The sequence below is a fragment of the Protomyctophum bolini genome, assembly GCF_963924005.1.
Source record: "Protomyctophum bolini genome assembly, chromosome: 1".
Lineage (NCBI taxonomy): Eukaryota > Metazoa > Chordata > Actinopteri > Myctophiformes > Myctophidae > Protomyctophum > Protomyctophum bolini.
In genome coordinates, this window is record NC_137862.1 from 19,244,904 (window position 1) to 19,259,830 (window position 14,927).

At 42.7% G+C, this 14,927-nt stretch overlaps 1 protein-coding gene across 1 annotated transcript; it reads left to right on the plus strand.

Moving 5' to 3' along the window:
- Positions 1 to 1,162: 1,162 nt before the first annotated feature.
- Positions 1,163 to 13,082, plus strand: grpr (gastrin-releasing peptide receptor; the record flags this gene model as incomplete). Its single annotated transcript, XM_080769713.1, has 5 exons — positions 1,163 to 1,340; positions 10,080 to 10,401; positions 11,075 to 11,423; positions 12,435 to 12,548; positions 12,801 to 13,082. The coding sequence occupies 5 exons, from the start codon at positions 1,163 to 1,165 to the stop codon at positions 13,080 to 13,082; spliced, it is 1,245 nt and encodes a 414-aa protein (XP_080625839.1).
- Between the last annotated feature and the right edge of the window lie 1,845 nt (positions 13,083 to 14,927).

The window sequence follows — 14,927 nt, forward strand, 5'->3', positions numbered from 1 at the left end:
TTGGTGCAGTGGGCAGACGGTTAGGAAGTGTAGCTCAGTCTATCTCGTTTTGTGTGCAGTGGGCTATCCAACTGAAATCAGAGCAAGAGATGAATAGTGGGTTCTGGGCAAGCAGTCCTCTGAGTGCTGTCCACAGTTCTGGGTGAGATGTCTGCACTTTCTAAAATTTCAGGCCGAGATGTCTCTACTTAAGTGGGCGACAAGGAAAATGGGCGGCTCGCTTGGTATTCGTATTGTACGTACAGGTAAAACAGAACCAATCAAAAACTATTCCCAGTGTGTGGTACCACAAATGGTAGGGTCTTTCATAAACTGTGGATGTTTATGAGTCACTGGCATGAAACCCATTACTCTGGCCCTCTTAATGGCTTTTGTGACCTCCCATTGTTTTCTTGCACATAGGCCAGATATGTGCCGGCCAAAGATTCTACCCGTGTGAGGGGATATAAACTGTGACAGCAGCTGGACGTTCTTATAATCCACTGGAATGTTGTGAAGAAGGCAGACTTTGGGCGGCTGCTTGAACGGATCTTCCATCTTTCCAGGCATGTCGTCGTCGTGTTGACTCACACTGGACAGACTCTTTGGATTGGAGAGTCTGGGTATAAAGACACGTTTCAGTGGTCGCAATACTCGGAGAAGGGACATTTCAGCGTAGCCGACAGAAAATACTTGTGTGGCTGCCGAGCACCACGTGTCTGAAGAAGGTAGTCACCGACCACGTGGTGGTCATATTACAGTGTATATGATGTCATATTGATTTGTTATCATCACAGATACACATATGGGAATCAGATTGTGTCAGCCTCTTTGTCACAATCCATATATGGACATAGGTATCACCTAAGCTCCATATATGGTCACGTGAAGACTTTTATGCCCACATATGGAAATCCCTGATGTCATCAATATGATGTCGTAGTCCTGACATCGGCTGGACGGTACACTCAAACTGCCTTCCCACTGGGCACATCACACCCTGTTTTAGGGAAGACTATAAAAGCTGTGTTTCCATCGAAAGATACAATAAGTAAAACATAATATATAAATATACTATAACATGTTTCTGACTATGGCATTATTGCGTAAAGGCGTCCCGGGGAAACAGTGGATTGGAAAGTACCGGCGATTTCGACCCATCACATGGCAGATGAAACGCAACATGGTGGCACAGTTGGAGCGCGAGGCTGAGAACGAATACTGGATCAGCAGGCCTTATATGACTCCGGAGCAGGAGTTTGGCCATGCTGCTGAGCGGAAAGCACAAAGGTGGCTTAACATCAGGGACAATAACTTCCACAGGAAATTTCCCCAACACAAGTACATCACAGACCACCTGAGTCATCTGAACACTACCAAAACATGGTCAACCTAACAACATGGTTGTTGTGAGATGCACAGAGTTCTTCTTCTTCTTCGAGTCCGTAGCAATCTCAGATATTGTTCTGCCAATATCGGTCGCAGGCCACAGCTGATGCTGGTAGGTTCTGCAAGGTCTTCTGGGCATCATTCTGGATTCAACCCTCTCCTACCAGTCACATATCAAATCCATAACCAAATCAGCATTCTACCACCTTAAGAACATCTCCAGACTCCGCCCTTCACTCAGTGGCCGAGACCCTCATCTATGCATTTGTTAACTCCCGCCTGGACTACTGAAATGGAGTCCTGTTTGGGGTCCCAAACAAGTACCTGCAGGCTGCAGTATGTCCAAAACTCAGCTGTCAGAATTCTCACCCGCACGAAGCCTTGGCAGCACATCACCCCCACCCTCAAACAACTGCACTGGCTTCCTGTCAAGTTCCGTATCAATTATAAACTCCTCCTTCTCACCTACAAATGTCAGAAAGCCCTGGCTCCACAGTACCTATCAGGCCTCCTCCATAAACCTCCTGTGACACGGAACCTGCGGTCCACAAACTTTAAACGACCCTGTCACAATTCCATGGTCTTCTTTTTCTTCCATGTTTCTATGGCTTATTCTTATTGCCTTCCTGCGTAATTGGTCCTACCTTATCGCTGCCTGCAGCGTTTTTTTTTTTCTAGTATTATTATTATTAGTAGTAGTAGTAGTAGTAGTATTTTATATATATATCTTGCTTGAAATTACAAAACATTCATACCAATGACACTGGTCACTGGCATGTTTCTGAACTGAGTCTGAGTAGACAGAATTGTAAAGAGCATTAGTGAGGATCATCAGTTATAATTATGAAGATAAGGTTGACATAAAGTGGTCCTTTAACCATGATTGTTTGATTGTTTGTTCTTTCTGCTTTGGCAATGTAAACGTATGTTTTCTCATGCCAATAAAGCCCTTTGAATTGAATTGAAAAAATGTATTGTTTGATACGTGTTACTTGTCTCCCAACATAGACAGAATATATATTTTAATATTAATATTTTTGTCTATCTGTCTGGGGCTAAACTCACAAATTCCTTTGATAATGTATTGTGCACGTGGGCCAAATATATGTCCTGCACACATTCCCACCACATTATATTTCTTTAATATTTCATTTGAATGGTTGGGTGAATGTAGCGCAGATGCCGCAGAGTAGCCTAGCTCAGCATAAAAGTCTAATATCTCTCTTGTCTTGACAATACATGGTACAAGTTAATTTTATGTTGTATTCACAATTGACCAGCAGATGGCAATAACATGCTATATACAATGCACCCAGTCTGTATTTATGCAATGTAATGTTGCATACTATCAGGGGTGGAAAACTTGATGGATGATAGAGAGGGCCACTAAATGTCGACACTCACTCTTGGGTGCCACATGGCATACAGTATCTGCATTCTCTCCAGTAGTATAGGCCTTAAGTGTAAACTTGAATCACTCATATAGTCCATAATAGTCATAAATGTAACAATAAAGGTAAATTAACATTATCCAGTGTAACATGTATTTAGTAATAGGCCTAGGCCTACTGATATTAACTTTATAAACTTTATAAACTTTATTTAATTTTTTATGTTTTTTTGTGGCTTTCGCCTTTATTTAATATTTATGGAGGGATAGAAAGTAGGCTGACAGGAAATGAGAGAGATGGGGGGTGACATGCAGTAGCCTAAGGGCCGTCGGGGTCGGGAGTCGTACCCGCGGCACACTGCCAGACTGGATTGCCAGCCAAGATGCCTGGACCGCTGAGCCACGACTCAGGCCTAACTTTATAAACTTAAATACAAATTGTGTCAGCCATGGTTTCAAAATCACAAATTCTCTTTATTTTCAAACTATCCATACAGGATCACATACCGGCTGCTTGCCATGCTATGCTACTACATCTCACGATCCTGCAACTACAAAATAACCATCTGCTCTTCTGTGTAAAAGTTATCTGTCCGGACAGTGGCTCTCCCTGAGTGTTTGTTTGTGGAGATGACTGATTGATTCCACCAGGCCAAAGGCATGGAGAGAGACTAGTATGTTTTGCACTCCGTCCATCCATGTGTCTGTGTGTGTGTCCGTCCATCCGTGTGTCCGTGTGTGTGTGTGTCCATCCATCCGTGTACAGCTAATCTCAGTCACCGTTGGCCCGGACGATGCCAAACTATGCACACACACTCCCTAGATGCCAACGACTTACCTCTGCCCAAAATTCTTCGGCCAGTTATAGCGCCACCATGAGGCCGATTCTTGCTAAACACATTTCTTTACATTACTCATACAGATTCTATCCATAAATCATGCAAATCGGTATCTATCACAAACACTCCTATCCTCCTGGTGGAGACCTGTGCCCCGAGGGGAATTTTTTTCTAGTTTATCCTGTTGTACCTCAATGTCCTCGATGCACAACAGGTGCGCAGCCACACCCAGCTCTGTGACCAGTTATAGTTTGACTCAGGCCAGGTGTGACTGCTTAAATAAGCCTCACATCCCCATCGCCAAACTGAGGCTGCAGGGCCTATTTGCATTTTTGCCTTTTTGGGCCCTGTGGGCTCAGGGCTGCATTAAAGGGGTATTTGACTTTTAAACACGTTTGGGTAATTTTACCGTCTACTCTATAGATAGCAGATGCCCTTAATCAATATAGTATAGGTAATATAGTTACCTTGCCATGATGGGACTCCAATGAATGATGGGAAATGAAATGAAATGCATAGATTGTCTTTGAAGAAATTAAATTCGTCAATTGTTTCATTGAATGAAACGCACGCACGCGTGCGTTAACATCCACACCACCACAACGTCCTAATAGCTATGTATAGGGTAATATGGTACGGAGCTGCACTAATTAATATCTGTTAATTTGGGTCACTAGAAGAGTGACACAAATTCAACGTTTGCCACCTGGAAAGTACTACAAAAGGGGGTTAATCAAACAGAAACTACAACATGTGGCCAACCTGGCGGGAAGGAAACAACAAGATAGGGAAAACATTTGGCCACCCTGGCGGGAAGGAAATCTCGTAGATCTGATACTTTCACTATTCATGTATTTTTATTGTAATTTAAATAATGTATTAATACTTGTGATGGGCCTAATGTACCTCAATGTACCAGCTTGAGCGGTACATTTGGGGATTCCAGACAACATAGCGCGCCCACTATCGTTGACCGGCTGAGGAGACCCTTGAGTCTCGACCCTACCCCCGGCGTTCTGAGGTCACTGTCCTGGCGGGGAGACCATCGACCCTACCCCTGGCGTTCCCAAGGAGCATTCCAGACATCAAGGGCAGCAGGCATAATTTTCCTTTAAAAATAAATAAACAAAAAAAAGGTGTTAAAAACAAATTAGAAATGACTACACCTGTACGTGCCCATCGGCCTACTTGAGAACGATGCAACTAGGGAACCTAATAATACCCGTTGTCAACTTGTCATAGCACCCGTTTTAACAGGTCCCTTTTGTGCCCATACTGTACAGTATATGGAGGTGAATGCGACCGTAGATTACTATGAAAACCTGCAAAACCCGTGGCTCTGTCACCATATACGGGCGTCAGTGCATGGTCTTGTGACACAAGAAGTGAGGACAGAGCGATACGGAGGCTGCCATGACACTCCATACAGTATATAGGCATTGCATTGGGACTGGATTACCCAGAAGCCCTGAGAATTAAGCCATTTTAGACCAGAGGACGATTCTACGAATGCCTTCTAATAGTTTTTATGAAAAACCTATGTTTCTATGTCATTGGTGTTCAACCTTTTTCACGTCAAGGACCCCCAGAATTATCTGTATTTGGCCGTGGACCCCCATCAGAAACTATGTTGTTGCAGGGACCAGGGACCAGCAAAGATTTGAGTTAAAAACGTTCGCACGGAAAGAATATATATTCCAAATTTGTGCCACATTTTCAAGATCTTTCAAAAATAGCAGATCTACAAGCTCAATATTTAGCTAAAGAATAACCTAATGCTTGATAATGAGTGCTTCCAAACTTAACACTAAAAAAAAAAAAAGAATCGGACCCGTATGAAGTGAGTTGTACTGTACTGTACTAGCCCTCCTCCCTGGCCTGTGTGTGTCTGTGTGTTAGGCTGTGCAACAGTGACACTTTTCTGTGCTCGGACACAGCCAGGGACAGACAGACCCAGGGAATCAGGGACACAGCCACACACAACTGTCTATAGGAGTGGTTGCGCCACTCAAAAATATCACAGCACAGTTTTTCTTGACAGAAAGTAGCTCATACCATGTTTACGGTGGATTTTTAGGAAACAAAAGCTTTTCAAATTGAAAGAGGATAATTCAAGCTTGCCCTACTACAGCTGCAATGTTGGTGAGTTTAACGTCGTTCAATACAAGCAGATCGTAAATGCAATTTGGACCAATGGGATGTCAATGGAGGGCATTGCAACTCTACAGTCATCGCATTGTATTGTTAAGTGTTTCAAATTGTGGCTAAATGACTCTTAATCATGAAGGAATTTCCAAACTGATTCCACTATATTTCAAAGGCCCAATTAATTCTGAAATGATTTTTTTTAAATCAGACCCGTCTGAAGTGAGTGGTACTGTACTGTACTGTACTGTACTGTACTGTACTGTACTGTACTGTACTGTACTGTACTGTACTGTACTGTACAAGCCATCCTCCCTGGCCTGTCTGTGTTAGGCTGTGCAATGAACAAACGCAATATATTGTCGGGGAGACACACATAGCTGTCTATAGGAGTGGTTGCACCACTCAAAAAGACAAAACGCCATACAAATATGAACATGAACACCCCCTCCTCTACATAGCTTTAATTGGCACCTTCATAATATATAGGATTACCAACACCACTGCAGATGAGACAGGCCGGTGACCCACACATAATTTAGCAATAATTCCGCAGTGTCAACAAATGAACACATTTAAAACCCTTTTACTTCTCTTGTGTGTTGTTATTTAAACATGGTCTATATGTTGTACACCAGGAAACATGATGCAACACAACACAACTGCACAGTCATTTCCAATCCAGCTGGTGATGTCAATTAGTCATTTGACTAATTAGTCACTTTCCGACAAACTCCGGTAAACTGTACCATCACTATTACCGTATATTAACTGTATATGCCTGCTAAATACAGTGCCCATAATTGCACGTTAACTCCTCTTTTCATGCAGTGTGACTCAGGGGTGTGTGTTGGCCACAATTTGCAACGATTAATCACATTTTTTTTATAATGTGATGAATCTAGAGTAGCAATACCCTCCATTGACTCCCCACTCATACAAATTGCTTTTGTGATCTGCTTCTATTAAACGACGTTGAACTCACTATCATTGCAGCTGTAGGCCAAGCTTGAATATCCTCTTTCAATCTGCCAAGTGTTTGTTTCATAAAAATCCACCATAGACGTGTTATGAGCTACTTTCTATTTCTGTCAAGAAATTCTCTGCAGGTGATTATTTGGATTACTAAGTGTTGGCTTTTGGAAGCACTCGTTTTTATTAACAGGTCGTGCTGCTGCCTCCTGTATTATGTGCAAATGCGAAACAGGTGGTATGCAGGGCACTTCAGTGACTTCAACGAGTGCTTCCAAACTCCAACACTTAAAAAAATAATCACCTGCAGAGAATGTCTTGACAGAAAGTAGCTCATAACATGTTCTACATCGTTTAATACAGGCAGGTTATTGCAACTCTCGATTCATCACATTATTTAAAATTGCGCACGTGCGTTCGTCTCCAATCAAAATGTTGCACATTAAGCTATATCAACTGTGGACCCAGGGGGACGATTTGTATGAAATGTATACAAATAGCAGATCTACAAGCTCACAACATAGTCAAACAGCCACGCACACACACAGCCAAACACACACAGCCCCACAGTCCACACACACACAGCGCCACACACGCACACTAAAGTAACCAAAAAATAGCCTCTGAGATAGAGTAGAAAAGTAAAATGTATAAAAAATCGGAAATACTCCAGTATTAGGCTAAATAAAAGCTTCATATCACATCACACAAAACAATGCTTCTATAACTCCCCGGACGACCCCCAGTGGTCCTTGAGGGAGTTCCAGGGGGTCCCCAGCTAAATGATAGCTTGGAACCAAATGGACCCTAATGGGTCTAACTCTGAGAGTGTACTTGGAACCAAATGGAATAAACATTGATTTTACAATATAAATTGGGGTCTCAGAGATAGAAATGACATTAAATGGGGGTCCGTAGACTAATGCATGTCAAACTGGGGGGTCCTTGAAATTAAACGGGTTGAGAATCACTATAGAGAGCCGTCAAAATATTAATATGGGGGTCCCTGGCATATCTTTTCAATTGGGGGTCCGCTGGCTAATTAGTGTCAATTTGGGGGTCCTTGGTATGAAAAAGTTTGGGAACCACTGATCTAGTTAACTATTTGCTGCTACATCAAAGTGAAATTACACGCAATTCCATCAATTCCTTTAATGGTAGGCCTTAAGTAGCTAATTAGCTAAGCCAGTCCACCATGCAGTGGTCCTTGAGGTGGTTACTTCCAGGTGGTCCCCATGCAGCTATACTATGGCGTTTAACCAAATTGACCCTTATTAGATCTTTAACTCGAGATGGAATAAAACCAAATATACAAGTTTGGTTGACCCGTCAAGAGTAAAACAATATTGTTAAATACCTTTTACCATTAGGCTAATTAATTTACCAGAAGTCTACACAATTAGATGTAAAATAATTGTCATTTTGATCAACATGTGCCCGTTATCTCTCCTAATGGTACAAACATCAATACAGCATGGACGTGTGGACAAACAAACTCTTATCCAACGACAACAACATTCTCTAGTTTTGGGTATGAGAGTATAAATGTCATCAAATGGTGGTCCGTGGCTCAAATGGGTCTGAGAGGCTAAATCAGAGCTAAATGTCATCAAATGGTGCTCCGTGACTCAAATGCCCAATAAATAAATGGACACTGATGTGAAAAAGGTAACTGAGCTAAGCTAACACTCACCTGAGTTTGATCAGCTGATGGATATAAAGGCCTACGGCTACTTCTGGTTCCACAGCTTCTTGTAGAGGGGTTTTTAGCATAGAGGTTTTTAGTTGTCTAGTTTTTCATCAGCCTCGTAAAAACACTGACGACACTAATTAACTCCATGATGTCAATAAAAGCTGCATTCCGAGGTGTTTAATATTAAAACAAACGGATTGTTGTAACAAACATTGTCTCAGTCTCTAGAGCAGCGTGCTTTGTTTGGGCGTGTGTGTGGTGGTGTGACCAAAAGGTGGCGTGCACGAGCTGATGACTTTACATGCACGTGCGTTATTACGGATCCCCCCCTGCTCAGAACCCCCACTGAAAAGGCACGCACACACACGCGCGCGCGCACACACGCACACAAGCTAGTCTATTTTTTATTTTATTTATTTATTTATTTTTATATATTTTTCATGACAGTATGACTGACTGGCGTTATATGGCTGCATTGAAGTGTAGCCTGCTAACTTTTAACGTTTATATTAATTAATTAATTAATTAATATATATTGTGAAAAAGTTTGGGAACCATGCAGGGCTAGTACTGTTCCCAGAGGCGCAACACTGACCGAACGCTAGGGGGGGATATAGAGCGGCGCCGCGAAGCGGCGCCGCCGAAAAATCCGTCCCCCCCGTCCCCCCCACTACCCTAGGGGAGGGGGGGATGGGGGGGTCTAACCACCAAAACGTGGGGTTATGGTTAGGGTCGGACTACAGAGAGGTTGTTCCAGTGACTCAATGCACATACAAATGCAATGCCAATATGCTATATTAACATTAGAACGTTTTAAAGACAGATTAATTATTGACGACAATGCAACCTGTGGGTCCAACGTCACTGAAAACTTTCATAATGGCAATTAAATTTACTCACGAGTGCTGATGTGAAATGGAGGATGTAAGAACACACTTTTGTTGTATTAGAGCAGGGTAAATATGAAGTTTTGCGCCAAGGTCTTGTTTATATTCCTCTTTACATAGGCTAGGCTGTATTGTCGCAATTTGGTCCGTCTGAGATCTGAGTGAGGGGGCCTTCCTGAGTGAGGGGGTTTCTGACGGCGTCGCTTACTCGCTTCCCCTCTGTCAGAGGTGGAAGCTACGCGCAGCCGTCGGGAACCCCCCCAAACCGACTGTCCCCCCCCCCCTCCAGAAAAGAGGTCTTTCTGCTACAGAAACTGTCAGACGAAGACCAAAAACACTAGCGGGGTTCCTATGTTGCGTTATATTTTTCGAAAGAAGCAACAGCTGTACCTATAGTCTCGTACCAGGCCCAAACTCATTTGGGGGGGACCAATGTGACGCTGGCAGGGGACGCGTCCCCCGCGTCCCCTAGGCTATTGCGCCCCTGACTGTTCCTACAATATATAGCATTAGATGACAAGGCCTACATACATTAACTGAAAATTCCCTAATATTTCTAGTCCAGGGTATTAAAAGTGACTTTCGAGTCGGGATGCACGGACGGTGCAGTGAAATGTGACAACTGAACTGACAAATCGTATACTGTAGCCTACAAAAACATTAACCGCATGGGGACGCGCTGCGCACGGCGGCAGCGGAATGATCAGCACCAGCAGCTTTGAATGCCCAGATGAACATGGAAAAAACGAATTCAAGTTCAACTCTATTCTACACTTGCGCTCTAGAATTGAAAGCAGTCAATGTGGTCGGCGTTGCCATCGCTTCAGTTTATGGTGTAATTATTACCGTTGGACTGATTGGAAACACCACTCTCATCAAGACGTTTAGCTCTGCGAAATCTACTATTCGGAATATTCCGAACCTTTTCATGACAAGTCTGGCGCTTGGGGACGTTTTGCTCCTTGTCACCTGCGCACCAGTGGACGCAAGCCTCCACCTAGCGGAAAACTGGCTGTTCGGTAGATTGGGCTGTAAAGTCATCCCTTTTATTCAACTTACTTCGGTTGGGGTGTCCGTGTTCACTCTTACAGCGTTGTCAGCTGATAGGTAGGCTACATGTTTTGCTATACTGAATATATCTTCTGCGGTAACAGGTACGGTCGCCCCTTTTCCATCTCGCCTCACTCTGCTGTAAATAACAAACATAATTCATGTTGGTGATTATATTAAAAAAAAGGTATTATCATAATTCATTCATCATTGTTAAGTTAACTCTCCAACGGGCATAATAGCATGATGAGGCCATTGCAAAACATATATAAAACGAAATTAACTGCTATAGAAGGTGCTAAATTAAGTAATTAAGCAGTCACTGTCTCTGTGTCATGTTATTCTTATAATGTTACAGGGTATAGAGATCGACTACTATACAATCAAATAAATCTGTATACAAGATCATTTCAGATTTCAGAGAGGGAGGGAAATAGGCCTACTAAATTAACTGTTACATTATATTTGGTGAAGGGGCGAGTAGCCTATAGTCGACTACATGACTATAACTCGACTTTAAGAGGCCATACAACCAACCCAAATATTCGAAAGTCTAGTGTAACAATACCATAGCTTATTTGATTAGGCCTACTAGTGTAAACTGTCATTTCAGTCTATATTGAACAGGCCTATTATTGGCATTACTACTAAGACCATCTACACTACAGTATGGGGATAATAGACTGTGATTCCAGTATCTAACGGTCTCTTCCCATGTGTACTGCATCAGGTACAGAGCCATTGTGAAGCCCCTGAACGTCCAGCGGTCCAGTGCTACCTCTGGCATCGTCCTGCGTGCAGCTCTCATCTGGTTGTTCTCCATGACGCTGGCAGTGCCCGAGGCTGTACTCTCTGACCTGCACACGTTCAACATCAGCTCCACCAATGAGACCATAGTGACCTGTGCCCCTTACCCACTGGCCGGGGAGCTGCTCCCTAAGGTCCACTCCACGGCATCCTTTCTCATCTTCTATGTCATTCCCCTGTCGGTCATCTCGGTCTACTATGCCTTCATCGCCCGCAGTCTGCTCAGAAGCACCTCTAATCTGCCGGAAGGGAACATCTGTGCCAAGCGACAGGCAAGTCACAACTCTTTCTTAACATATTGTTTGTTGTTGGCTATAACACATACTCACTGCCTAAGTTCCGGACATGCATTATACAAACAGACAGTTTCCCTGTGTTGGGTTTATAAGTCACTGTTATAATTTTGTTCATAAATAAATGTTGTCTCCAGGGACTAGATTGATTTAATCTGGGATAAAGTGATGTGCGATTTAAAATGATAGGCTATACTAGGCCTACATGATAACGCTGAGGAAGGCCATACAGGCCGAAACGCGTACGTTTGTGCACTATCTCATCAGAGGTAAATAAAAATCATGCAAAAGGACATACAATGACTGCTGGCATTTTCTTCACCTCAACTTAGGCTATACATCCCTACAACCTATGTCCAACTCCCTTAAATGTACCACACCTAGATCTTCGACCTCTGCCCTCACTGTCTCAACAGCACACCTGTAAAGATTTGTAACACAACTTACATGGAAACATGCTGCCAAAGTCTAATGAAAAACACTTTTATGGTAGTTCCTGTTACAAAAGGTGTCTTCAGCACCACATTTAGCCATGATCACGCACGCACACATGCATGCACACACAGACAGACTCACAAGGTGAACACTGCCAAACGATTGGTAACAAAATGTCAGTGGACTAAACATGCCAGAGCTCTGCTATAGTTCTTTAATCCATTAAGATCTGAGGCCAATCCTATAAAAATACTTTTTCATGTCAAAGACTCCCGAATTGATGTAAAATGTTGGGTGTGGAACCCCATCCATGCAGGGTTTCTGCTTTAAAAAAATATAACATTCAAAGATTTGCAAACATTTTCACAATCTTTTTTGTTGTTGCAGAAACTCATAGCGCAAAGTGATTCCAGATTAACTGCCTGTTGATATAGGCATCCTATGAGCGTGTATATCTGCTATTTTTTAATATATAATTATAAAGTATAAAATATGGCTAAAAAGACACTTTCCCAGGTTTAACACTACCCTTGATTTTATTTGCACATCTAACAGGTGGAATCAAGAAAGCACTTGGCTAAGACTGTCCTGGTCTTTGTGGGTCTATTTGCAGTGTGCTGGCTACCCAGCCATGTTATCTATTTATATCGCTCCTACAACTACTCTGAGGTACATATCTAATTATTTATACTTGAATGTGTCTATAATTGAATAGAGTTCTCAACTCGCTAACGCACTGGACCAGGGCTACAGTACGTGTCAGTGTGCTTATTTGCTTTTTTGTTCATGGTCTGCTGGGACATTAAAACATTTCACCTCAATGGGAAATGTCAAGATTTATAGGTAAATTGGAAGGTAAATGTACAGTGACGTGTGTAGGCCTACAGTCCAGTATATAACTTTCTGTCTACCTCCTGCTAGGTGGACATCTCATTGCTTCACTTTGTGTGCAGTGTGGTGGCCCGCATCCTGGCCTACACAAATTCAGCCCTCAACCCCTTTGTTCTCTACCTGCTCAGCAAGAGTTTCCAGAAGAAGTTCAACCAGCAGCTGTGTTGCTGCTGTCCTACAACCCGCAAACGGTCCTTGCAGAGTCTAACGCCATACAACACACACATGACCTCCATTCGCAGCACACATCACTCCATGCTTAGTCTGAGCATAATCACTGGCAAGCAGGCCTATGAAGAAGACTGTCTGTAGAGGAAACTTGATCAAACTTGGGGTACGCAAAGCTACAATACAGGCAGGGTTTCCTTTATTTTATCCACTTGAACAATGTCATGTTAAATACTGCAATGCCAAATTGACTTATTTGACATGGTTGGAGACACTGCATAATGATAGACCAGATAGGACAAAGCATGGAACTCATTAATTAGCATCTTAGGCAGATGCGAGTGAAAGATTGGCTCCAACATCTTAACAACGTAATTTGGGATGATGGCAGTTTTGCGTCAGACAGTGTCAGTGACAGGTTTACAGGAGAGAATATAAAGCACAGTAACGGCATGACGTTTAACTGTCTAGCTCTAAACATACACTGATACTACAGTAGCTGTCTCTACGTTACCAACCATATACTGGTGAGGAACTGGCACAGAGCTCTTGGCAGGGCTGGCTCTTGTAGCCTCTGGAGCTGATTGCAGATCAGGTGAGGAGATTGGGGCTGGGAAACACCTGCGCTGAGGTGTGCTGTGGAGTGCTCTGGAACCCTCCAGCACTCACAGCACAGTTGTGGAGTCGATGGGGAGTGAGACGTAACACTCTTTAAGAGGAGTACATTGAAGGTCGGTGCTTTCTTTGTGCTTTTCCCCTTATTATGCTGAAGTAAACTCGTAGATTGACTATTTTCGGCACACGACAGCGTCTTACAATGAAGTATCGGGCTACATCACACTCAGCGGTTCTCAAATTGTCATTTCAAAGACCCCCACAGATCCCATGTGTGTGTCTCAGAGTTACAGTAATACAGACCTGTAAGGGTCCATTTGGTTGAAGGCGTAGTGCTATTGACTGTGTATAAACCACATAGCATCTGCTGCTTTCATCAGGCAATTAATCTGCAACCACATGTTAGATGTGGAGTCATCACATCACACCACCATATCCTAATTTGGTGCCGTGCACAGAGGAAAGAATTATGCCCCGGGTTTGATGGGTGAGCACACTGTTCAGGCTGGGCAGTGTTTGTTTAATGGTAATATAAGAACCACGCCAAATATCTGTCCTGCATGGTGTCAACCATCTACTTAACATGTCATGCACTGTCTGGAGTCAGGTTGGACTGTCACCAAGGCTTACTCATTGTTATGCCTTTAAAAGGTGAAATATGTTTATACCGCTAAACAATGGTGCTGAAAGCATAATTTCTTGACTCAATAAATATTAGCACTAAATACAAAAACTGTCCTGAGTTTTATGAATTGTTGCTGTTTGCTGTTTACAAGAAATGTGCATCGTGAAGACTGATCAAGATGAAATGGTTGTCAGAGGAGTGGTACCACTACTAAATTGGAAGGAAAGTTCTGACCTGTCATCTGATCATGTATTATTATCTCAATTTAATTATTACTGTCTATAGAAATGGAAACTTGGTGGTAATTTAGCACTGATGACTCAACACATAACTACTGTGTGTGTGTGTGTGTGTGTGTGTGTGTGTGTGTGTGTGTGTGTGTGTGTGTGTGTGTGTGTGTGTGTGTGTGTGTGTGTGTGTGTGTGTGTGTGTGTGCGCGCGCGTGCGTCACGTGCTTTTCAAATTGTTGCCAGTTGGATAATCATTGGGGATCTGCAGAGGAAGCATCCACCAGAAGGCACTGTTTTTTGCAGTAGAATTATTATATACTACTACTGTATATAGAGAATTATTAGCTTGCAGATCGGCTATTTCAAAAGATTTTTATACATTTTATACGTTTGAAAACTTATGAAATGAGACATTCTGCATAATGAGTACTTTCTACGTTTGGTCCATTAAGTACATTTTGATACCAATAGTTTTATACTTTTACTCCAGTAGGCTACATTTTGAATCCCGTATCATTC